This window comes from Haemaphysalis longicornis, unplaced genomic scaffold (assembly GCF_048455015.1).
Source record: "Haemaphysalis longicornis isolate Haplotype H1 unplaced genomic scaffold, Haemaphysalis longicornis Haplotype H1 scaffold_13, whole genome shotgun sequence".
Classification (NCBI taxonomy): domain Eukaryota; kingdom Metazoa; phylum Arthropoda; class Arachnida; order Ixodida; family Ixodidae; genus Haemaphysalis; species Haemaphysalis longicornis.
The window spans coordinates 72,281,917-72,308,328 of NW_027526233.1; the positions used below are offsets into that span (position 1 = coordinate 72,281,917).

Sequence of the window (26,412 nt, forward strand, 5' to 3'; positions counted from 1 at the left end):
CAAAATCCAGATTACATCTCGCCCAGAAGAGATCATTCACTCAATGTAAAAGAAATTTCATGCAGAACAAATCTGTTTAAAATGTCCTTTTTTCCGAGGTCTATATCGGAGTTGAATAGTCTAACTCAGCAGGAGGTGTCTTTTACGTCGAGTGAAACTTTCGCCGCATGCCTGCAGATGAGGTGATTCATTTCATTTGTATGCTGTCTTTGCTAGCCGTTGTACAATCAGTTTGTGTTATTTCGGTTGTTACTGTTCGATTTTGCTTTGTGCAAACCTGTACTCAGTGTTTTCTTTGATTGTATGTTTCCCCACACTGTAATGCCAACATTGGCGCTGTGGGTATCGTGATAAATAAATAAATAACAAACTCCAACTGACCTTAATTAGCAGAAAATGTCGATAGGGGCGTGGTGCCTACATGCATTTTCTGCACTCTTTGAATAAAATCTTAAGCAACGCCACCTGTAGGCTTGTATGGAGTGGCTGAGGTGAACAAAATCACAAGCAAGATAGGCTTAGCTATGAATCTGTCACTGTGTACGTCTCCTTATAGTAGCCACCGGAACACTGCAGTACTCTTTGCATGCATCGTTCAAATCGATATATCAGAAACTCGGGTGGCTAGCTTCAAACTGCAAAAGGAAGCTAACGGGGGTGAATTAGTACGTAATGCTTAATAAAAAACAGCGATAAAGACAAACAGGACTCAGAAAGCCAGTGCTGCTGCATGGTGTTTCATCTTCCTTAGTCTTGTTTTTGTGTTGTTTACATGATCAATCATTGCCCGTAGCTTGAGGTCCATGAAAAATGAGCATGGTACCTGTGGATACATGTCACAAATGGGAAACATTTCATTGCATTTTAATAGATTCAGTGCCACAGGCCATTCATTGCTTTGACCTGGTTTGTCGCCCTCTACTGAGAGTCAGCATGTGGACTGTCTGTCTGTGCACTCCATGCGTACATCATAACTGGATCCTGGCATCTAATATGGGTTAGGGAGCAAGAGGCTGCTTTTAAATCTGTTCTTTTAATTGCAAAGTACTTCGTGATGAAGGCATCGTTTCCCAATGAACAAAATTGTAAAGAGGTAGGAATTGCCCAATTTTTCAAAATACAGTAAGGTTGCATGTTGTCTCAATGGTGTCTTTAAACTTGGTAAAAAATGTGGCTCCACAGCACACGTTCTTTTTTGTCTGTTTACCTGTGCTTGCTATGTATTTTCAACTTCAAGCCGTAAAGCCTTGCCGCATCCTTCCTGTTACATATTTTTAACCCTGTACCACCCTGCGGAAGTTGGAACTGTTCTTTACATTCACTGCAATTTTTATTTATGCACAGGTAGCTTCACTGATCATGGAAAGCCTCCCAAAGTACAAGCAATGGAAAGACAAGAAGACACTGCTAGCACACTGCCAACGTGTTGTGCAACAGGTAGCGGCACAGAATGATCTTGCAACTTCAGTTGCTCCGCAGGAATGACACAAAGTCATGTAGTAATGTCTGTTACAGTGGTATACCAAACTGGGAACATTTGTGAGGTGGACTGTTTGTACTCTGGCTTTGTACACCATTTCACGTTCAATTTTTCTGCACTGTACAGTTTTTTTATCATCTTGTTGTTTTCTGTACAGGGGTTATGCCAGTTACTTATTCAAATTTTGTACAAAGTTTGACACCCTACAGTGATCTGATATTAGTTGGGCTACATGCATAGCGTACACGGCAAGTTTAAATGTCATTTGGGAAATTGCACTCTCATACGCAAGACAGTGGTAAAACAGCTGCTTGTCGTCCGTGCCAGACAACTCTCCCAAGGATATTCTTTGTGCAATTGTAGCAATGGGTGCAAATGCGTTATGTTGTGGTGTGTAAGCCCTTTTACGACGACGGGCACCTTCCACTGTGTTTTTTCTTGACATTAATGTTAAGAGCGACAATACTGCGAAATGCACAAATAACTGCTGTACTTATAGATCTACCCTCAGGCATAATGATGCATCCCTTTTAGAGGCGAGACTGACCGCGGTGTTTAGAGTTTACAAATACAAGTTTGTATGCAGGTGTACTTAAATATATGAATATTATCATACGGCCATTTTCCATTTGATAAAATTGGTGGTGTTTTGCAATCTTTTCACCTTACGTGAAATTGCTCAGTGAGGACGGTGCTGCCAAAACCTTTCTCTACAGCACTTGAAATTCTCAGTTGTGCTTGTAAAATCTACACTGCGGCAAGCGGGATTCAGCTCAATAGGGACTGAATCTGGCCGAGTAGCAACTCCCGAAGTGGATGTTCGACTAGGACTGAGTCAGCCACAATTGTAAGTGAGCGTGGTACAGGGGTATTACCTTGGCTTTGTGTGTTTGGATATACTTAACTTTCCGCGCAAAAGTGCCCTTTCTTACTGAGCGGGCAGCATAACTTGTGCACAAAAATATGAAAACTTTTTTTGTGTCAGTGAATCATATTCTTTCGTGTGTGGTGCTGATTTTTTATGTCAGTGTGCAATGTTGCGAAATTTGAAAAATAAAATATATTTCTACGGAGTTCTAGCAGTGTTTCCAGTGTAAAAGCTCCAGTGCAAAGCAATGTCGACATATAAATGGATATGATATCCCTAAGAAGTCCTAAAATGACTTCAAGGGACATCCCAATGAGCTCCTGTTTTTGTTCCTATTCGGATGTTGCTTGCCTCAGAAACCTCCCATATGCACCCTTTTAGGGACATCCCAAAAACGTTTTTTCTTGTTCCACTTCGGATGTTTTCGGTACTCTATTGGGACTTACTGGGAGGCCCCTGGGCCATCCCTAACCTCCCGGATGGGACATCCTTAGCATGTCCTTTGAATTCCAGTGCGTTATCTGGGGCACTTTTTCCTGCATCTCACAACGCGCACTTGCACGCTAAATAGTAAAAAATGGCAGCATCCCCACTTGTTTGTGGATGATGGCGAGGGTGCGGAGTATGGGGACTCAAAATGACATCCAAGTTGCGCCCCGAGTGACATACGATTTGCGCCTTGACCGTCACTCGATTATGCCGTGAGTTGTGCCTTGATAATCCATGAATGAAACTGCAAATGACGGCTCAAATCAAATTTCGCTTGATTTTCGCTTGATGTTGGTGTGTGCACGGATGGACGCGGACGGACATTGGGAGGCACTCCGCACCGTTACAGGCCAGGGAGTAAGCCGTTTGACTCTCGCGTACTAAGGCACGGTCGTAGCCCAATGAATAAGACGACGGACACTACCGCTGTGTGGTCTACCAGACACAGGCTCCAATCCAGGCGGTGCCTGTGAGATTTTTTGCGATTGTTAATGCTATGCGCACTGACGCGGACTGACATTGTGCGATCCTAAGATGCTCCGCACCTAAAAAAAGTTTAGCAGGACCCACTTTTCCCGGACAAAGCAATGGTGGCGTGCACAGCGCGTCCGACTGTGACGACCGCTCATTCTACCGCAGCGCCTTATCTCCCCTCAGCGGCCAGGCTGCGAAGCTCATGAGGCTATCGGACGCGGACAACTGTGAGCCGCATTAGGACGTCGCTCCGCGCGTATCGTGCACTTGTGGAGTTCGCTTCGTGGAGGTGGGAGTTGTTTTTACAGGTCAGTACTAGCGTGTTTTTTGCGTTTCATGCATTCTTGGCGGTAAGTCAGTACTTCGTTGGTTGGGTGCAGGAATTCATTGATGGTTCTTTTTCCTACGCCGTGAAATGCCAATGACAATCGTTTCTATGGGGTGGATCGCACTCTTCGCAATAACAAGTAGACAATGTCGTCGCAAGTTGATTCGAAAGCACTGGGTGGTGTACATTAAGCCGTCTGTACATGTAATCAGCTATCGACAAGCATTCCCGCTGTGGTCTTGTAGGTATCGCAGTCAGATGCGGCATTGGGGTGGCCATCGATCGAGGCAATGGTGTGGCGCACGCATTTGGGGCTAAGATGGGGGCGGTCCGGAGAGGCAGCCTTGTTTGATGGGGCGTACGAACACCGCGCCATTTTTTGGTGTGTACAGCGTGTATCTTTGGCGCTCCATGAGGTGTTACAGCATGTCTATTGTTAATATGTGGGTTTTATTGTGATACGCAGTTATTTGAATTTACCACTGGCTTGCACAGGAACATGAAGAGAAACTAGCAAACTGACTGTGTTTTTTACTTTTCTAAACCTTTTAACCATGTAGCCCATTGCCATTTAATCTTTAAATTGTCCGCCGTTTGACTAGATTCTTTAACATCATCTTGGCTTCCTTTTTATGGGTGAACATTTCACGCCAGTGAATGATTATACCTGACCGCTATCCCCTTTTACTCCAGGCGTGCCTGGAGGCAGCGTTCTCGGTCCCTTATTTTCTTAAATAATAATAATGACTTGCCTTCATGCGTCACACATTGCATGCGCCTTTTGCTTGAGACTTGTGGGGTCATGGATTTATTGGAAAATCCATGATCCCACTGATTACGTAACGCTTCAAAAAGACCTAAAAGAACCATTACTGCATGAATGGTGGCTTGGTGCGCGTTGTTAAAAAATAGAAAAAAAACGAATAAAGGGTTGTGCATTCGGCCAGTTCTCATGGAAGAGAGCAAGCAGACTCTTGAGCAGGGGCGGTATTCTCGAGTTTTGTCCCTTTTGCGTCCCTTTCAAAAGTGTCCCTTTTGGCGAGCCATGATTGGCTAAAAGCAAACAACCGGAAGTGACGTAACGCAAGCGCAACAAACCTACTGCCAACGCCCACTGCTTAACCAGAAGTGCGTCACAATGAAAGGGAATCAAAAGGGACGTTTTCAAAAGGGACAGTTACGAGAATACCGCCCCTGAAGTGATGGATTCAGCGTTGAGTTTTCCCTCGAGGACGTGCACGCTGTTGTCGCAGGGGAAACCATCCGTAGAGGTGCCCAGCAGCGCTCGGGCGATACGTCACGTGTTGGTTTTTGCTTTCCCGGCGGTAATTCTGCGTGACACGTGAAATGGCGTATGCCGCATTGCTTACATCCTCCGCGATAACAAATAGACCGCTATAACGTGACATAAAACGTACTACACAAATTGTCTTTCCTTGACGTAGTCCATAGACGCATTTCATAGAAATTTACAGCATAATGTCGAAATACCATGTGAGGATGCGCAGGAGGGCTAAACGGCATCACTCTTGGACGAGGCACAAGGTCGTGGCAACCAACACCTCGTGGGGCAATGAGAAGCATATAACTGGGTACTGAAGAGTCCGTGGTGTACAAGCGTAGACGAGGCAGACGAAACTGTAGCCAGTTGTTTCATGCTTAGGAGTTTTCTACGCGTAGGTGATCGATCACCGTGAGCTTCCGCTCCGCCTTGTGGGTAGGCTATCTCACTGTTGTTGCCAAAAATAAGGAAGCCGTCGAAAAGCGAAACAAAATTAAACATGGGGGGGGGGGGGGGAAGAGACCACATTCACGCCTTTCTAGAAACTGACATGTACTTCATAAATGAACCACATCCCTACATGGCTGAGGTAAAGCGGGGTAGTAAGACAACGTTTTGAGATATGTGTGTGTTGCCAATAGCATTGCGGATGCATTCGCGGTTTATTGTTAGCGGGCTGTATCGTTTCATATTTTCGTATGTAAGTTGATAGTCCAGCGTGTGCGTTGGCTGCTCCCCTTTTTCCTGTTTTGCGTCACTTTGCGCAGAATTTTTCTGCACCTGGAGGATCATTAATAAAACGCCCACATTCCTTACTTCATTATGGAAATAGGCCGAATATCTGTTATTCCTAGGCTGGCCGAATCGTTCTCCTCGTTCGCGAGGCTACAATGCCGACTTGATGTCCTGTATGTCCACTGTGACGCTGTTTTGCATTACGTGCCTACTCCTGTGCGCTCTCACATTTAGAGGCTGTGGGCGGCGGAGCGGCCCTGTTGTCATGTGGTGCTACCGTTTACTATTGGGCGAAGAATTCTTGCATTTTTTTGAATTTTTCTGCACTGATGTCATGTATCCTTTCAAGTGCAGCTGCATGACTAAGTGACAGGTGATGTCACTTAACCGGCATCTCGAATACATCACTTCACATGAAAGTGGTGGTAATCTGTGATAAGGAGGCAGGCTACGGATAGACTTGAGAGGACAGTTCTTTAGGGGAAAACACTCCGTGGCGAACTTCTCCCTCTGAAGACCTGATAAGGTACTGCCCTTTTCAAGTGGGTGCGTTCCGAGCTGATATCGCCCAGGTGCTTGCCCTCGTTTCGACTGCTGGCATTGGATTGCTGGCGTTAGCAGTGGTTTTGCAATCGAAGTGTGTCATTATGCCCAGGAAGTACGTTGCGCACGTGTAAACAGACACGTGGGAAGTAAAAGCTGTGAAGTAACTGACTGAAACATTCGTACGAAAATCGAAGAGAAATATCACTAATTTAAAAAGCTCGGTTTCATGTTCTAAGTTATTTTACTCAGTTTCAATGCGTTTCTTGAAACTTGTGATGGGATCCTAGATGCAGGCATGCGAATACATTTTTGTGTAACTTTGTAGAGCAGTCTCCAACTGGTAGGTTAAGGAGTAAAACGTGATTGCGAGTGCAGGTAGAAAGTAGTTCGTCTCACCTGTAACTACCCTCCCCAACTTAAATTGAACAGAGCAGCACAACGAAGCACAAAATACTGCAGTTTTCTGTCTGTTATTACGGCGACAGCACAGAGCATCCTTGAAAGCAGTTCTCACGGCTCAAGCTGTCATCCAGGCAAAAAATAGAGTATCACGAATACAACAGCGAAGGTCATACGCGCGGGCTGCTGCACAAGTGCAGTCTTGAGCTGCACCAACTATCGAGCAACAGCCGAAGGTTGAACTTCAAAGAGTAGTTATTCTGATTCGGAAGAAATGCTCTTAGTGTAACTTTGCCTCCTGCGGAAGCACGTGCTAGTAATTTCTAATCCTCCCCAAAGCAAAAACTGCAGGCACTCCTACAAAACATGTAACAGAAACACTTCGTACTCCCCGAAGACGTCCTGGAGGCGCTCGTATCGAAAAGCTGCTGTGATGAATATTTTGTGAGGCGCAGTGAGCAAAATAAAAATTCAAGTACTTTGTATCTGCCCGGTCCGCCTTTATAGATAGCGACTTGATCGTAGCAAACGGCGGAAATGGGGACCAGCGAGCCAAAAAATTGTTAGGTAGGGACGGTGCGCTCCGTCAGGCTGTGCTTAGTTTAATCCTCAACGTCACCAGCTTCGCTCTGATCGCAGTGCGAACTGTAATTGCACGCACAAAATGTAGCGGTCGGGCGGTAAATACCGATGGTACTGATGATTACCTATGATACCTGCGAGCACCGATAATTTACGGTTAAATCCAGACCCGCTTCTTAGCTTCTAGGACTTAAACCTTGTAAAGCAGTTCCAACAGGGTATTCCGAGTGGGGAAGCGCTGTCATTTCACTGCGGTAACAGAGTGTTTTTCGAACGAAAGGAGCACTAATCCGCGCGAACCTTTTAAACAGCTGCGGTGTTTTTACCCTGACTGTAGCCACGCCTAAAGGAGCTCTCTCGGGGTAGCTTCCAAGGCCAAGAAAGGGCAAAGTTGTGTATGACAGCCGTCCCGGTCATGCTGGCGGTGAGAACCGCAGTTACACTAGGAATATATTTTAGAGCCCCTGGACCCCTGCCGAAGAGATGAAACCTGTTGAAAAAAATTGCCTATACCAATCCGGCCACCGGTCTTGCTCACTTGTACGCAACTAATACCATCGCGTAGATATGTTCTCTGAAATCGCGATTGAAATAAGTTGCACGGGACTTTTTTGCTAGGTTTGTCGCCGGCCCTTCTGCCGATGTCTACTATAGTGTACAACGTCCACATCAGATTACCTGCAGCTACTTAATCCAGATCCTGAATTCATGCAGCTGTTACACTGTCTCCACAGAAGCTCAGGGCCAGTCAAAAGTGCGTGTAAAATTTCTGGTGCACGCTCGTTTGTTGTGTTGTTTTAAAGATGATACTGTTTTTTGGTAACTTGAACCCGAAAGTTTTAGTCTGTCTGTCTGTCTGTCTGTCTGTCTGTCTGTCTGTCTGACTCTAACTTGATTCAGCTACCCGGCCAAAGTGAAACAGAAGATGCACAATGTGCTTATATACCCAAAGCAAATCTAAACATCTACGTCCGGGGGAAATGTTCATACTTGTCAACATTGTTGAACAAGAACAAAACATTACGCAAATATGAGGCAGAAACCCAATGCATAAGTGGTACTTGCAGTGTTTCTTTACAACAAATTCATGAATGCGGGATTTTTGCCAGGGAAAATGCAGTATGTTACTTGCTATCGCAAAAATGACGCATCTACTGCATAAAAAATTGGCTCCAATCCACGTTCTGAAGGCGATTGGAAAGCAAAGCAGTAAACGACACCCACAACAATTGCCCATGAGGCGCCACTTGAATTCATACACGTGGCTCTACAAAGAGTAGAACCAGAGGTTCTGCCAGCCGTTATCTGGGATTTGCGGGGGCGGCGTCCCAAAAGCAGCTGCGTCCGCCACGGCCGGACTAGAGCGGCGGACGCCGCCGCTGTAGCCCGGCCGTGCGTCCGCAGAAAGAATACGGAAAGGAGCGTCTTTCGAAGGGTGAGACAGCGGAACCTAGCCATCCTGATGTGCTAGCTAGGGGCTGCACCACCACGCGACACAAGCGCGGACACTGAAACCATTCGGCATGTGAGCTTGGTGACTCCCATTTATACCGATTTAAACTAGTTAGTTTAGTAAGTTTGAGAATTCCGAGAAAGCTGAGGAAACATTTGTCATCGCTATTTATCAGAACCAGTTGCTCCTTCGCCTTTTGTAATACCTGTTAAAACAGAACCGAATTGGTATTCACCAATTTAGAAAACGGAGTCCCATTCGTGGCAAGCAGTGCGCAAAAGTTACCGTTTCTCAAGCGGCCAGATGTGTGTATGTGGTCTCTACATTTTGTTTTCCCGCCCTGCAAACCGATTCGTGAGGTATCTTTGCCGTACGATCACTTGATTCCGTCGAGTCTAGGTTTTTGATTTGATTGTAGGGGTTTAACGCGCCGACGCAACGAAGGCGATGAGGTGCGCCGTTGTGGAGGGCTCCGGATTAAGTTTGACCACCTGGGGATATTTAACGTGCGCCGAAATCTCGAACACACTGGCGTTTTTGCTTTTCGCCTCCATCCGAAAAGTGGCCGCCGAGGTCGGGAATCGAACCTATGTCCTCGTGCTCAGCAGAACGTCACGTCTAGGTTACCCAGAAAGAGCTGTCAAAAAAATTAATCAAGCCTTGCGAAGGAAGCGCGCAATGGTCGTGAAGCTGTGGCAGAACAGGCCCAAAACATCCTTCGCGAAAGCAGACGACAAAGCCGACAGAATGGATCCCGCCATCACGCCCTCCGGGGTGAGCGGTCTCCGGCGCGCGGGGAACACTGGGTAATAGCGGCGATTCCCAGCGCCATCTATACTGTTCTCCGTGAATGAGAAAGGTCAAGGGCCCGTCGGAGAGAGCGAAGTTGGCACTCCTATTTATCCTACTCCGTGGCCGCCTCCAAAGAGCGCCATCCCCCTCCGCTGCCGCCGAATCAAAACCAGCGTCTGTCTCCCTTCCCCGTCTCCATGTGTGTTTGCATAGGTTAGTCGCTAAGACGATAGGCTCTCGGTCCGCTTCTCTTTGGGCCGAGGTTCTATGCCTGGCGGGGCCAGTAGTTTTTTTCAGCCTGGTTGGGAGTTTCTTGTGGGGCACGCCAGGGTGGAGCCGTTGGCTGGTAGAGGTAGAAAAGCTTTGCTTTAAAAAAATTCACTACGTCACCTGCTGTCTCCCGCGCCACTAGACCTTCTAACGGCATTTTAAGAAATCAAACGGCAACAGTTACGAAAGCTAGATGGGTTCGACGTTCCGCTTGCAACGCATGTGTTGTAGGGCAACATGATTCTATAAACGTTGAAGTAGGGCACCTTGATTCACTTGTGTCTCCGCCGTACAGCAGCTCTGACATCGAGGCACCCGGTCTGTAGCAGTGGAACGCGGCAAATTTAAATTGACTTGCTCAAATCCCTAGAGGGAGCGTTTCAGTGTTTGCTCAAATCTCCAGAGTGGGCGCGACGGGAGAGGAACAGCATGATAGGTGAGCGGGGAAGCAAAAGGCGGCATTTACTTGGCAAATGTTGACAAAAGACTATCGTCTTACGTCGACATTTGCAACGAAAAGGGCAGGTACGAGGCAATTTTTTGTTATACCACTCCTACTAAAGGCTTTGTAACAAAATGGGAATGGACGGCGCGCCGAATGTTTCTCCCATTTTTTGGGATGGACTATATAAAACAATGCGCGCCAAGTGCTTCGATGGGATTCAGCTTGAATAATAATGAACACTGCTGCTTCGTGAATCTCCCGACAGCACGACACGACAGCAGTGGGTCGTGTATCTCCCCCTTGCGTTGTGTTCGTTATTATTCAAGCTGATTCCAATCGAAGATGTACCAACTAGCACCGACCAGAGGCACTCTGCCTAGAGCTTCTTCGTGTTTATTTTTTCTGATTCATGCTATGGAAGAAAAGGCGCTGAATATTTCTTGTATATTATTCTTTTTTATGGGCTCCCGTTATTAAATGCGTGGAACGCTACGAAACGCGTTCGCAAAGTGAAGCAGCTGTAGACGTTTTTTGCAGGGAGGGTATGTATATGGTGGATAACTGGATAACCGGGTTTGTCATAAAACAGTTTGGCATCGCCCATCCCTGTCCAAAACGATAAGAAAGGCCAGTATCTTTCCATTGAGAAAAGGAAGAGGTAGTCCGGGAGTGACAACCTTACAAGTGATAAGTTGTCTGTTATCTCACCTTCACAACAGGAGAATTGCCCGGCACCGACAAGCCCGCGCTGTCCGCGCCTAGAGCGCACATCTTGCGCTAGACCTTTTTACGCATGCTTTCCTACGCACACATATTATTGCTGGCGATTCATTCGTGGGAAATGGAAATGCCTGTTAGATATATCGGGAGGGGAAAACGGGTTCGACGGGCTACTGTAACCGCTATGACGCCGCAATGAGGTCATCCAGGCACCCTGGTGTCGTATAAAGGTTCGCTCTGAATTATCTTTAGTAACTCCTAAAGGTACGCACTGTTCGTCCCCTGTAGCCTGGAGGTAAGGTTCTTAGCAGCAAGAGTAGTAGAGCTAATGTATCGATTCAAACGCTTACGGCATTTTTCGTGTTGGCGAAGGGGAGATTTTTCGACGATTAAATTTATTTTCCTATTGCAGCGCTCGCCCTATCAGATGCTCAAATTTTCCATTGCACTATACAATTGTCTGGAAGGAAGGTCAACCACATTTTTGCTTCCTTGCAGGCTTCAAGCGGGCGTGCGATGGGGAGGCTTTCTGTACTCGTGGGGACAGGTTTTCTGTTCTTGACATGGCTTCTTGCGTGCGGAGCCGGAGACACAAGCATTGATGGTATGTGAACGCTCTTTACGAACGCAGAGCTCAAAGTAAAAAAAAAATTGTGCTCTGAGGTGTTTCTTCACACCTATACACAAAATGTTGTGTTGGGAAGTATAAATGCATGAAGCTCTTTATCTGTATTAACTAGGACACGGAATTATTTTTATACGTAAGCATACCTCGCTTAAAGATTTTGACCCGGGGGGTGCGTTGTGAAGCACATGCCCGTGAGTGGATTTCAGCATTGACAACAGTTGAAATGACGCAAACCTAAAAGTAAAATCTGGGTGTCAGGTCACGGATGCGAAATAGTAAGGTGGTTCACATAGAATACTCAAGGGGAACGACCGTACTTTCTTATCACAACCAACATACGTAATCACATGGTACACATAAAAATAATCTGCAAAGATGCATGCCCAGGGATGTTTCATTTTTGACATTTCGTGTGCTGCTTGTTGGGCTTGCATCAGGATGTTTACAAACGGAGAACCAGCATGACGCAGTTCTTCTCCAGTTGCATTTATAGCTGTAACAATTGCTGCCAAAACCATCGAGCGATTGTGTGTAAATACGCTACGTAGATAACCACGGTATTCTCTTTTTGTACTAATCAAAATGTAGAGTTCCAATATCATATTCATAACTTTACCCTCAATCTGTTATAGGCTGCTAGTTGTGTGTCGAATTTCGCTCTTTTGAAGTGGCCGTGATGAATTATGATTAATCCCAGTTACCAAAGGGTAGACGTATACTTATAACGTTACTCGCTTTAAGAGGGGAGTACCGTATGTTAAAAAAACACGTTAATAACTATTTTTGCGCTCTTTCTATTTTTCTTCATTTAAGGCAAGTCAGGAGACGTTGAAGGCTACAAAGCGTACCCATTTCGGGAGGTCTACCAGCCAGCCCCTTCTGCCACATTTCATTATGTTACTAGTCGCCAGTGTGCAAGAAACTGTTCCGAACAAACTGAACTGGAATGCAAGCACTTTCAGCATTGCGCTGCCAAAGGAATGCAGCGTGGAGTTTGCCAGTTCTTCGCGGGTGACAACATTCGTCTCAGAAATCGACCCTCGGATGAGTGCACCATCTACACAAATGGTGAGCACTGTGTAGAGGCTCCTTCGATGAGAAAATAACAATATAGGGAACTACCAGCCCGATAACTGATTGACGTGCATACGCAAACCCATGCACAAACAAATACAGCAGTGGCATGTAAAACGCAGGGTCATTTAATATTTTACCATGTGATAACTATGTGTGCACGCACCGAAAGTTACGGCCTTCTTACTATATAAAGGACGAATGTCTGAGGCCCCATGTCTGATTCATTTAGGTTTGTGATGTTCCTATTCACTTAACAGGGGGTCATGTTCATTTTTGAGAACATGCAGATTTGTACTGCTGCAAGATTTACAATAATTAACAAGGGTAAAAAATTCGGTATGATTTAAAATATATGGCGGCGAATTTCTTCGTGAGAGCACACCAATAGCCTAAACGAAAGTGATGGCAAACAGCTTGAGGCCTATCGAAATATTTTTTGTGACTACTTTTGTGTTCGAAAAAAAATGTTTGTGTAGTGTAACCCATGTTTTCTTGGCCCTGCTTCTTTTTCTGTTTGGTTTTAATAATCTGATTCTTTGCTTATGCGTGTACCGGTCATATTTTAGATGTTCTACTTGATATTAAAAGTACATTAAGGAAACAGTACGAGTATTTGTTGCATGAATTGCGGGGTTTTTTCGTGTAAATATATGTAGGTAAAACCAATAATAAGAATGATTATGTGAGAATTGCAGTGCGTATACACATTGGCAACTGTGCGCTCGCGTCACGTTTAATGCCGCGTGCCCGAAGTGGCGTTGTGAACGTATTATTATCTGCTGTCTTTACTAGCAGCTATTGTGCCTGATGTTTCCTCTAGAAATCGAGCCCAAATAGAATGCATGTTGCTGTGAGCTACCTTCGCGTGCGTTGGAGAGTTAAGTATGCCAAAACAGTGTTTTAAGTTATCTACTGAGCTGTAAAGATGTTTTTGTGCAGTAAAGGCCAGCAAACATTATCACGGAACTATATCCTGGTTTGGATGGCGAAGACGGTTTGTCGGTGTGGCTTATGTCGGCTGTAACTGCGACCGACATTTTTTTATTTCATTTCAGATGATCCTGCTAAACATGGAATCCCTCATGGAGCTTCAGTGTACGATGGAGTCTCGTCTCACATGACAGGTAATTTCCAGTTTTTTTGGCGTGGCAAAAGCGGTTACGGACGCGCAATGTGCAGGCATATTTCAAGTTTCACGTAGTGGCGGTATATTAATGATCAAACGAAATAACACAATCACACTATTAGAATGAATGAATGAAATCTTGATTGACAACAACAGGTGCAGTTGTTAGGGCACCCACCAAATTGTGTACACATTGGGGCCCTGAGGATAGGGGGAGAAAGGGCGGGGGTGAAGTTTGAGAGGATACATTCGGCGGTCAACGCCTGCGGAGCGGGCAAATTCCCACAAAGGAAGCAGCGTCTGCCGACTTTCATCTTTGTGTTCAGTCATGAGGTCGCTCAACTCTGGGCGGGAGATACTTTAGACGGTTACCCGTACTCTCCCACAACATGTGGTGCACACGGGGCGTGGCTCCTGTGGAGCAGTAGGTGCAGATAATAACTGTGACAGGTTGTTTATTGTGGCCAGCATACTGGTGGTACTTTGGCACATAGGCGCGTCACTTGTCCAGCGTATCCTGGGTGAGTGCGGCTCCAGCCCGTGACTTTTTAGTAGCACTTGCTCGACACATGGCAATCCACCGGGCAGTGGAGATGGATTTGGCGGTGTCCATTTCCGCAGCGACCGTGGGGATGTGTGCCTGGCCGCGGCCTTGGCTTCTGTGGGTTCAGGGAAATATCGCGCGAATCGTACAGGTAACACTAGGTCGGAATGGAGTTCCTCGGTCTCGCTCACGAAAGGGTAAACGGTCTCGTTGCCGATCCCGCCTGCGTGTCCCGGTACCCACTCCACCCGCGCAGCTATATGTATTGACACAGTCTTGATTGAGGAAATGGGTTTGTTTACAGTGATGAGATCCAGGAACAGGTGAGCGAACAGATCGGGAGGCGGCTGGCCCAGACCCAATCTCAACCTCCTCTTCTACTCATCAACAGTGACCTTGACCAATGCCTCTCTTTGTGAACCATAAGACATCCCTCGTAGAAGCTCTCTGTAACACTTCCCCGGTGCGAGGCAAAGCTAACCGAGCGAGTTGAAGTTGTCGCGGTCGGCAAGGCTTCAGCCGGGCGATGTGAACAACTTGAGTCTTGCGGGATCGACGGTCTTGCGACGTCACTCTGGCGATTTTTTTATTCAGGTAACATAACTTTCGCACAGCAAGAAAAGGGCCTGTGTCGGTTGATAAAAACTTCTGGGAAAAACCACGTTTGCGTACCTGCGTCGACCGGTAAAATGTACGACGCTGGTGCGTGTCGTCGGTAATATCGTGCCTTGGTCTTCGCTTGAGACGTAAATGTCCGTAGTCGGGCAAGTCGACGTGCCTCTTTAGCACGACAGAGAGTATGCACTATAGAAACATCTTCATAAAGAGAAAAGCGCAGGATAGTGTCGAGGAAGCTGCTTGGCAGTCACATGCATAGAAAAACGAAGGGTGCGTATCCCGTGACACCGTGCTTAGCGGTATTGTAGGCGTTGATGATGAAAGCTAACACATCGTCCCAGTTTTTGTGGTCCGAGGAGACGTACATGGCCAACATTTTTGTCAGTGTGCGAATTGTTCGGTCAGTCAGGCCATAGGGTTGTGGGTGATACGGTGGGCTGTGTCGGTACCGTGATCCACAGAGACGAAAGAGCTCTTCGACCACATCCGCTGTCAATTGTCGCCCGCGATCGCTTATAACCATGCGGGGTGCACCATGGCGCAGTATGATGAAGTGCAGAAAAAAGTGTGCGACATCTGAAGCTGTAGTAGATGGCAGAGAAGTCATTTCCACATTGCTATCATATAATACACACACGATTATCCACCGATTGCCTGCTACCGACTTGGGAAACGGCCCAAGCAAGTCAACTCATACTTTTTCAAAAGGGGTCGTAGTTAGACGCATCGGATGCAGAGGCCGTGAAGGAGGAACTGTGTGATGCTTGTAGCGCTGGCACACCTCGCATACTGAGGTGATGTCCTGAGGTGCCATCGTCGTGCATAGCATGCAGGACGACAGGGCGAGGCCTCTCAGGAACGACAAGCAGAAAGCGAGCACCACCCGAGGAATAATTCCGTCTCCAGAGCAGACCATCTCGGACGAGGAACGGTGAAGTCGACGAGTGAGACGTTTGTGTGCAGGCAAAAAATGGCTGCAAGCTGGCATCTTTTTCTTGCTCTTCCTAAAACACGAGTGCACCGGGCAGCGTGTTAGAGATGGAAGCTAAGAAATCGTCTAAGAAATCGTCATAGTGCTTATCGTCAAATGGCTGCGCTTGTTGAGGCAGGCGGGACAAACAGCCACCGTTGGTGTGGTGGTGTCCGCTCTTGTAGACAACGGTGAAATCGAATTCATGAAGCCATAAAGACGATGATATAATGTAACAGTGCAATAAACGACGAGGGACACAGAAGAAATTCACAAGAAGGGCGCTGACTCGCGACTAGTATTCTATTGGAAAGGAACACAAATTTAGAGCCAACACGTACAATCTGATGTGGTGAAAAACCGACAGAATTTGACCCATATAATGAAACCGCGTAGAGGCCTGAGAAACACTCACAGAGTTGCGTGACATCTAAAAAAGCTTTTCCCTCCTCGTACAGCGCCAGAGAAGGCTGGCTTACACATCCGGTTCGACTGTTGTTGATATAGGCTTCAACAACTTCTCGTGACAGCTGGTCTTATGTGTGAACAAAATGTCACATTCATCAAAACACGGCTTCCAGTCACATGCTCGGCAGTTTGCTGGTAAATGAGAAGAGGTGTCCTTTGTTAGATTACAAAAATGTTCCGGCAGGCGCGTGTTAACACACCTAGGCGATTGCTCAATATACACTTTTCCGCAATCGAGGGGCAACCGGTACACAATACCTGTACGACAGGGCACAAGCCTATCATCTTGATTGATGCTGCAGCCTCTTATTGATTTTTTTTTGTTTGTTATCTATCTTTCTGTGTATGGCCGGGCAAACACGGCTAAGCCTGAGTGTACATAGAATGCGACATTTACCCCGAATCTTCCTGCTACATTCTTTATACCATGTGATAAGTGGTGCACGTATGGAATGACTGCTATTTTCTCCTTCCTTTTATCTTGTTTTTTGCTGCTGGTCCGGTTTGCGTTTGAGAAGTTTCATGAACCTCTCGCAGGTTTGCCCAATGGAATTCTCGTGGTTGCCGACTTCTTTAAGCTTATTAACCTGGGCCTCACAACTGGCCCCAATCTCATGCACACACGACTTTGTTAAAGCTAATCGAAGCGTGTTTATTATTATGCCGTTAACATTTTGGAATGGGCGGATCTCCGGTCGAGGAGTGGCTTCGATGATCGCGGGCTATACCAAAAACATACTGGATCATGTATGTTTTGGATATAGTCCCCGATAATCAAAGCCACTCTTTGGAAGGGTGCCCTTGCAAAATACCTGCATGAAAGTTACATGCAGTTTGAAAAATTCATGCATGAACAAATCTGCCGACATTCGTTCTGTTCTTTATTGTGCACCTACTCGTGCAGAATAAAATCCGCACAACTTGGCTTAGAAGTATTTCTTACGTAGGTCCTCAAATAATATTACCAAGTCACTGTGTTTGAGCACCTAAGCATGTGCAGACCCGGCGACCATTACGCTAAGCTATGCTTGACGCTCACACAACAGGCATATGTTTACATAGAAATAAACCTTTTAATTTCATTAGAGATAAATTATCTCCTCGTCTGTCCCTATCGCATGTGGTGACAACACATGAGCAAACAGGATTTGAGTGGCTACAGTGCCAAACCTCTTGGCCTCAAGTGAACTGATGAGAAACGTGTAGAACATCTTCTCAAACAAGATTAACATTCTTATTCAGTGGAACCTGCGAAAATAAGGAGAATGTATGATTTCTTACTTCTATTTCGTCTGCTTGACAAGATTAGCGCAAGCTTCGTGTTAACCTTACCCCCGAAAAACAGTCTCTCCACGTCGGCAGCCTTAGGCAGAATTTCCACACCTCATCTTTAAACCCACACCACGTACGCGTGACGAAAGCTGGCGCACAAAACAGCGCAGCTAGCATGGTAGCATTACGTTCTGCGCCACCCGGGATTCTATATATTGGGCGAGAAGTTGTCGATTCGCAAAAAAGCGTAGGTGACGGTCTTCCGATACATGCTACTTCTGCTAATTGCAAAGGGGGGATAACCAATGGCCCCCTCCCTTATTAAAGGGGCCATGCAGAGAAAACACAAATTTGGTTCATTCAAAAGATTGCCACGTTAGAATCATACCGACACTACTTTTAATGCACACTTCGCTCAAATAAGTTATATAATTGGGAAAAAGGGAATGGCCATGCAACCCATTGGCTCATTTCCTGCAACTGAACCGATGTGTCACATGCTCAGCTGTGTGAATGGATGAGGCAGGCAAAAGCAAACGCAAACGAGACAGGGCTTATAAGCTTGTCGAAGGAGCTATTTGCGCTTAAATGTAATGCATATTCATCTTAACGTAGTAAGAATGTTGGAGCAAACAATTGAAGGTACGAAAATAGACGTAAACATAGAGGTACCGATGCGCAGTGCTGGTTGTGTTTGCCGCACTGTGCTTTTTTTAGCTCCACAGCAGCCCGCCTCTTCGTAGTTGTCTTACACGACACTGGCCAATCGGCGTAAACGACGTTGTCTTACGTGAACCTGTTGGTCAAGCACACCGCATGTTTCACGAAACGATTACTTTCTATGGTAAAAATTGGGCCCATCTCCCCGCGAGGGGGACTCGAATAAATGCGTCGCATAGGGGGTGGGTGTATTGCGTTAACGTTTAGTGTTTGGGGAGTTTGTGGTAGTGAATGCGTTGTATTAGCAGCTTCTTGACGTAGTCAAGGATATAAGGCGCGTTCGTAGCCTCCCATTCTGTGCCGGCTTTGTGGCGCAGTTGGAAGAGCACCATGTACATTGCGTTCCGCCCGCAGGGTCGAGGGATCGAAACCAGGCGCCGGATAGTATTTTTTTTTATATAGTGTAGGCGGAGGGGTGCGGACTACGACTACGGACGTCAACGCGGGTGACATCGTCAAGAGCAAAAAAAAAAAAAAAAACATGTCAGGAGCAAATGCGGTCAAAAACAAAGCAAAGGCGCACAACGGTCCGCGCGCTGACTATGGCAGCGCCATCTGGGAGGACTGACATTAAGCAAGGTTGCAGAGCCTAATGGCGCACTGGAAGCCCTCATGACAGGGCAGACGTCACAACAACCAGGGGGATAAAGCGAGCTCCGAGACCGTACGAATCGTGGGCGTTGACGTGAATACAATTCCCATGGTTGCCAAATAAATTGTATTCAGCCTTTTAAAAAAGTTGTTCCGTAATTACTTAACTAAAACAAAAAAACTGAAGCAAAATTGTTACAAATAATTGCCTTAGTAAATAAAACTAGCTCTATAAAAACTTTTAGTGTAATTAGGCTCTAATTAGCGAACAAAGAGTAATGGCGCAGTTCAGTTTTGGTTTCGATTTTCTTTAAGTGTGCGAGGAACTGGCAAGGCCCTTCCGCCTGCCCTGCGCAGTGTGCGTGCAGTCTCCAGCTCAGATCTGCGTGCGTGCAAGACGTGTACAGCTGGTACAACTCGGATCCACGCGCTGAGCAAGTGCCTCCCCGGGCGCTGGCGAGGCTGTCATTCGTTTCTTCACGTTAAGCACCCTATCTATTGCTCCTGAATAGACGTCGGAACAGCAATTCCGATCTGACCTTGACTACCGCAAGTTCAATACAGGCTACGGAGTGGCAGCCAGCGATCGTTCCCGTTGGAAGAGAAATAAAAGGAGCTTTTATAATCGTTCGGTTCCAGTTGTTTTATTCATGGAACTTCTTACAGCTCTCCGTGCTTCGAACTTTCGCGCAAACTTTCGGGAAGTTAGAACAAAAAACAGGTAAAGAAATGCGGTTTTGTTTTTAATCAGTCACAATAAGTCAATGTTCTATCCTCGCGCGCTCTGTGCGGCAAATTACTGCCCATTCAATACTGCCCATTCCGTCCAGCAAGCTTTCCCTTTGAAGTGATGGAAAGCAGCTAGAACATGACGAATACAGACAGAAAGAGAAACGGGACACGCTGCTGACTGTATTTCGCATACTCCCTTGGCATGCATTCTGCCGCTCCGTTGGCCTGCGATTGACCGCGCTCTTGCGTTCCTGTGCTTCAAAGGGCCGGGACTCACCGGCAATATCAGCGTTGGCCCATGCGATAACGTTTTTTTTTGGTGTCAATAACGGTTTTACATTCAGCTAAAGCCACAGTTCACTTCGTTTGAAAAGCATTGAGCGACTCGCAAAATGCCACAGAATGGCAAATAAAGCGGCACAGCGCAAAAATGCTCGGAGATCATGACGGACGTTCATTTTTCTGTGCGCCCCAGTACGGATCAGCTGATCCCTTGGCGTCCTCGCGCATGCGATCAGTCGCATTCGAGCTTGCGCGAAAGTGTTGTGTGAGCGTTGCTACATCTTGTTCAAATAGTCTCAGTACATATAAGTCACACGCTAAACCAAAAACACGCTGGTTACCTACCCACAGGAGATAAACTACGCAATGCTGTCGATGCCGCCTACACAAAATCCGCCTGGCCAGCGGTCCGCCATATTACAATTATTCCCGGCTTGCTTCGCTTGCCGGACGCGGAAACGCCACAGTAGCACGGTACCAGATTACAACCCATCGCTTTCGCCGTTTTCAGTAAGCAAAAGCTAAGCTGGCAACCTTCAAATCGTTCTATCATATCTGCCACTGTGTGTCGTACGGTTCCAATGCATTGACTCAGCGGCGCGATTTCCCTCTAGAGTCAGTATATCAACTCTAGGGCAACAACGCACGATCTGGCGGGGGAATGTATATTTTAGCATAACGATTAATTTCTCCGTAAATACGGCATTGTTTGCTGCCGGACAAGCGCTGGGGCAATATAAAACACGAAATCTTTCGAATAAAAGAAGCTCGTATTTTGTCTGCATGGTCCCTTTAAGCGCCAAGTTTGGCCGGTTTTTCACGAATACCGTTTATTTATATCACATGCAGGGCCGATCCATCTCCTGATCCTGTTGACCATCGTCGTGGCTACCAGGACGTTCTGGAGGACCTTGGTGTAGGCGCTAAAACGAAACTTATCCGATGACTGATGGGTTAGCGCATACCTGTGTTTTGTGGGTTCTTAATGGGGAGATGACTACAGTGTACCACAACTGTCGTTCAGATGGTGTTTTGTAGTACCGAGTAACGCCACAGTGTGGTAAAAGATATTTTGTATTGGTACCGTGCATCGCAACAATCATTGAGAAATCATGTTTTGATGGACTACTTTTTATGCGGTCCTGGTGATCTGATGTTTTTGTCAGCCTTGGGGGTAACTGAATTCTCATGTAGTACCAGAATACTCATACACATTAAAAAGAGCAGACCTTATTAACACTATGTGTTCAAGCATCTTGTTGCCATGTTACGGCTTAATTTACCAGCAGTATTACACAAAAGTTGCAGACAGCTGTTTTTTTGGAATATAGAGAGCAGACAGCTGTGGTCTAGTGAGGGCTTTTTTCGGAAAAATCTAGTGTTACAAAACACACCTGAATGGGATGACTGAGCATGAACTCAGTCGTTGGGACGTGCAAATAAAATGAGTTAGCAGCACGTATCACATATTCAGCAATGCAAGCAGCAGACATTCTATAATACAAAAGATTCCTCACACCAAAAACTTTTCCTCCTAAGGTTGTATATTGTGCTTCTTTGTTTTTTTAACCCGGGATAAGCATATTTACTTTTATAGACACTGTGATTTGTGGTTCAGGTAGACAAGCTAATTTCGGGATTTTTTTTTTGCGGTGTCCATAGAAATGTCTGCGATTAGGCAATTGTGATGACGTGTTGGCTACAATTACGTTTGGTACACTGTTAAAGCATATCGGTTGTTACAAAATGGACAGTCAATCTCAAGAATTGCTAACGAGTCCCACTTGAACCTTGTTAGATTAACCTGCAGCAGTTTTTGCAGCTATCCCTCCCTCATTTTCACGTAGCCTGTGAAAGGTCGTGTTTTAAAGACGGTGGACGATACAGTGTATTATTCTGATGGCGTGCTGATATATCAAATAACTAAACGAGAATGCTGAATCAGTAGGCTAAAGGCGGTGAAATGTCACTTGTTGCAGCAAGGTTTGCTCCTTAGTCCATAATGTTGAGTCAGTTGAACAAAGCAGTTTTGTGGAACGGTTCGTGAAGTTTTGTATTTGTTATTTTTACTTAAGGTAATCATATATGTGATCATCCGAATAATAATTCTGAAAGAAATAGGTAGGGCCACCTAAGGTTTTTTCTATAGAAATTTAGTTTTGCTTTGATACAAAAAAGCGCGCTGAAACCTTGTTTCCTTCAAAGGTGTTTATAGTGAAAGTGTGTGTTGTTAAGCACCTTATTGAAGCCATAAACGCTGAGGGATAGTAATAAGCGTATTAAAAGTGCTTTCATTGTGGTTTGCCTGAACAATGCTGGTTTTCCCACAATTGATATTTACAGTACATGTGTTCTTCTTATAATAGATTTGTGATATTTTATAGTTTTCGTGACGAATAAAGAGAAAGAATAAACGTTTAATGAAGCGAACGGTAATTTTTTTTTGTTGCGGAACTCAGGGCGGTAAAACATTTAGGATGGTAGCGGACCTGAACATGGACACATAGACATGCTTCACCCAGCAACATCGAAACATAATTTGGAAACAAATGTTCGCAAAGGGTCTCCCTAGCCAAAGGAAAAACACTAGGCGTATTTTAATACCCGAAGGTAAGTATATCTATTCATTTAATTTATTTCTTGAAAGAAAAGGCACCAGTTTCATGGGAAATTTGTGCTTCATAAGATGCCGTAAGCTATGCATATAGAAAAGTCATAATGTTATAGGAAAGCGGCACAAACCTCTCGTTAGGAAATAGATGGGATACATCGGCATAGGGGGTGTTACTTCAAAATCCCAGAATAAGCAAATTAAAAGTGTTTCGCCTTTTCAGGGAAGGTATTTGAATCTTCCCCTGGAGATAGTTTCAGAAGGAAAGGCTACCAAGGAACACATAATCCCGCGTAGTGTGAGGGAAAGGATAAAGCACAAATAAAAGCTATTTATAAAGTTATTAAATACCGCAAACCATACGACAAGACCTAAATATATTTGCTTTAAAATGAGGCACAATAAAAACTACTTCTGTTATGATTTTGACCAACTTGCTACAAAAATTGCTACAGACGGTTAAAAAAATTAGAACTAACAGAAAAATTTGCGGCATTGCCTTTACTTTCTCCTATAACCATTATACTGCATTTTTGGTGCAATTTTTTATTCTCGTAAGACCGAAAAAACTGTTGCAAGAAGACGCGAGTTTCCCTCGTAAGAGAGAAAAAGAGAGGAAAGTGCAATTTTGACTGTGGAGATAAGCTCTGATAGCACAGTGGGAATAACTACAATGCTTTGAGGTGGACGTTGGAGATTGTGAATAGTACAAGAATGAAAGAGAAAACAAAAATTAAATATAAAAAGACGCCATGAACTGCCAGAAAGGAGACTCGAAATAGAAATTTGAGTAAAAAAGTAGACTCAATGGTGCCAACACACACACACACACACACAGAGAGAAGGCTTTGAAGAACCAGGGAAGTTTGCTGGCGTTTACAGTCGCCTGTACGCTTCTCTGCTGAGGACGGGGGTGTAAGAATAAAAGGCCCGAGAAAGAACTGGGCAGAGAAACACGAAAAAAATACCGTTCGGGTGCTAAGGCGCGGTGTCGGACATATACGCGTTTGTTTTTTCTTCCGAGCTTGGGCCAAGTAATTTGCAAATTTGAAATTAGGCCGATATCACCCAAATTAGAGAAGACACTCCTTATAGCTTGGAGCTGCTTAGAGGGACAAGTCAGTGGTCCTAAAATAATCTTGAGAGTTTTTGGTCTTTGTTCTAGACCTTCAATGTTTTCAAGGAAGTGGGATCTCGGTTCAGGCCGCACATTCTAATAATATGTGTTCAACTGTTTAGACACAAGCACAATTATCACAGTGAGGATTTGGCATCTCTCCAAGGCGAGATAGGTAACTATTTTCGAATACAAAGTTCAGCCGTAGACGATGGTGTAACTTTCCAGATTACGAGGGAGCTGTCTCCAGAGCCTGGGTCAGTCGTGTGTAAAAGGCAGCGGGTATTTTGCAGGTTATTCCATAAACGGTTGCTTTCGGTCACCACAGAGTGGGGAACCATGGTGCAGCTAATGTTTTCTTAAAAACACCTTGCGGTATTTGCAGAAAACCTTCATGAGCCGTTTTGTCAGTACTGCGTCCAGCAGAGCAAGCAATGTGGTCACGGTATGAGATGTAAAAAGCTGTGACTTGGTAGGGCGAAAATTTACTTCTCCTTAATAGAGTTGGCAGAGCTTCTTTGGAGTCCGTGAAGATAATTCACTGGTGAGGCACAAGGCGCAGGAAATAAACGATTGCTTTCTTAAAGCTCAGCTGCTGTCGAGGATGTTTGTCGCTCCAGACGAAATGAGAGAACTTCACCAATTAGTGCTGTGTACAAGCCAGAGGAAAAGCCCTGCTTGCATGATAATCCACCGTTAAATATAAATGTATTTGCTGAATTCGTTCTATGCATGTGCCAATAGCGCACAACGGGACATAACAGTGGAAACGCGTTCACACGTAGTGAAGAGCAAATTTCAGAAAATATTGTTTTTCTACTGCGGAGTCCCGTAAAAATAAAGCAAAAATTTCGTCCCTGAAGATGGATTTTCATTGGCGGCTCAGAGTCCCAAAAAGTACACAACTGGAGCCTTGCTCCTCGTCGTAAACGAGACTGGCAGCATTCTGCTGTTGTTCGCGCCACAGTAAATCGCGGGTAGGTACACAATTGCTCTATAGTGTCGCGCAGAGCGCACCTGGGGCTCGTTAGTGAATTCTGCCACCCTATTCTGAACTTCAAGCTTCGGGTGTAAGCCATGTTCCGGCGCAGGCGATGGAATACTCCTTAAGGCGCATTGTGTAGGCCGGGTGGAAAATGGGGATTTACATAGACGGTCAGATGCAAACAGAGGTGGGTATCTGCTGTTAGGGTCCTGGCATTTCGACATTTGCTCAGACTACCCAGTTCAAAAGGTAAAGGCCAATATCACTCTTTAGATTAAAGGGCTTTCAGAGCGACATGTTCGACAGTATCTTTCATTTCTTAGCACCCGCTTATGACAGGTTGCCCGTTTATGCGTGCATAGGTTGGGAGAGGAGGGCGGTAAGGGGGGGGGGGCGCTCGCGGAGGTATAGGTTTCATACCCTAAGTGATGACATGTCTGTTTTGTTTGCTTGAGGTTAAACGTGGCCGTCAAACAACCCAATGCGACCAGTCTGGTGTCATGTGTGGTAGAGTGGAGTCCGATCGGGGAAGTCTCCAAGAGTTTGTCTGGACATTCGTTTAGCTTGTACAATGAGGAGCCTAGGTGAAACCTTGTTTCATGTTCGTTGTAAATGACATCTTTTAAAGACTTGTTGCAAATCGCCTTCCATGTTCTGTCAGTTTTTATGTCTCATAGCAGCGCCTTCGGGTGGCATTGGTGACAGACTGTACGGTTTTTATTGTATTTGTATTGTATTATTGTATTTTATCATTTTATTTACCGGGTTTCTAATTAACCGAGTGCACTGTTCCCGATGCTGTTTAACTGTGTACAGCCACTGAATAAAGCACTACGTATTTATGGCGCACGGTTTTGTTTGTCGTCTCTGTGAGAAAATTCAGTGTGTAGAAAAGTATTATCAGCAAGTCTTGGTGAATTGTTATTTGCTTTTATTGTGTGTTTTCTTAGTCCTCGACACTCTTTCAGCGTTATTAAAGGTTTGGTGGCGGTTCTGCAGTGACCATGCTTGAAGCAGATTAGATATCCCCGCTACCCATTCCCCAACAATTCACGCGCAGTGCAGTAGACACTAAGCACTTCACGAAGTGGACACACTGCCCGAAGCAACCCAACTCCGCGAGGAGAGCGCACGCCTTGCGCAGGAAAATCATGCTCTCCGACAACGTCTCAACTCGCCCACCCCTACCCCCCCGGGCGCACCAGCAGAGGCAAAAGCACAACCAGAGTCCCTAAATGCTTTACTCTGGCACAACGTACGCTTGTATCGCACTCCAACCCTCCCTGCCTCAAACGGAAACTAGAATCTGATCAACCTCCCCATGACTGCAAGCTCTGTCGCCACCACGCAGCAACTTCGTGCAGACTGTTGAAGATTTTTCTCATCTTTTAAAGACAAAACGACTGAGCAAAATACCTGCACTACAACAATCCATGCACAACCTTCACGCCAAAGTACTTGAATGAATGGGCAACATCACCCAACTGCCATTGACCACAACCTTTCCAATTCGAGAACCCTGAACGCCCCCTTTCTATTATACGAAGGCTTAACATTAGGCTAGTAGGGTAGGCATATTTAGCACTTCAGAAACACCGCAGGGACACAGACGGAAGACGTGACCAACTAGAGCCCTTCCTAGTGATGGCGACCTTAACCAAGAACACTGAACGCAATTTTGTGTGGCAACGAAACCATCGTCGATGCCGAAACAAGCGGGTATTATGTAGGTGCTCCTAACCAAATTGCCTGAAATGCCGGATTCAATAGCTTTGCAAGAGACTGGTCCCGACATAAAACTCCTCAAT

At 45.6% G+C, this 26,412-nt stretch overlaps 1 protein-coding gene across 1 annotated transcript; it reads left to right on the forward strand.

Moving 5' to 3' along the window:
• Positions 1–3,501: 3,501 nt before the first annotated feature.
• LOC144164343 (uncharacterized) lies at positions 3,502–25,446 on the forward strand. Its single transcript, XM_077694853.1, has 5 exons — positions 3,502–3,619; positions 11,362–11,467; positions 12,305–12,559; positions 13,624–13,692; positions 20,741–25,446. The coding sequence occupies exons 2-5, from the start codon at positions 11,380–11,382 to the stop codon at positions 20,809–20,811; spliced, it is 483 nt and encodes a 160-aa protein (XP_077550979.1). The 5' UTR covers positions 3,502–3,619; positions 11,362–11,379; the 3' UTR covers positions 20,812–25,446.
• The last annotated feature ends 966 nt before the right edge of the window (positions 25,447–26,412 follow it).

Coding starts and splice junctions, on each gene's coding strand:
- LOC144164343 (XM_077694853.1), top strand. CDS start 11,380: ATGGGGAGGCTTTCTGTACTCGTGGGGACAGGTTTTCTGTTCTTGACA. Junction 11,468..12,304: donor CGGAGACACAAGCATTGATG/GTATGTGAACGC, acceptor TCTTCATTTAAG/GCAAGTCAGGAGACGTTGAA. Junction 13,693..20,740: donor AGTCTCGTCTCACATGACAG/GTAATTTCCAGT, acceptor TATCACATGCAG/GGCCGATCCATCTCCTGATC.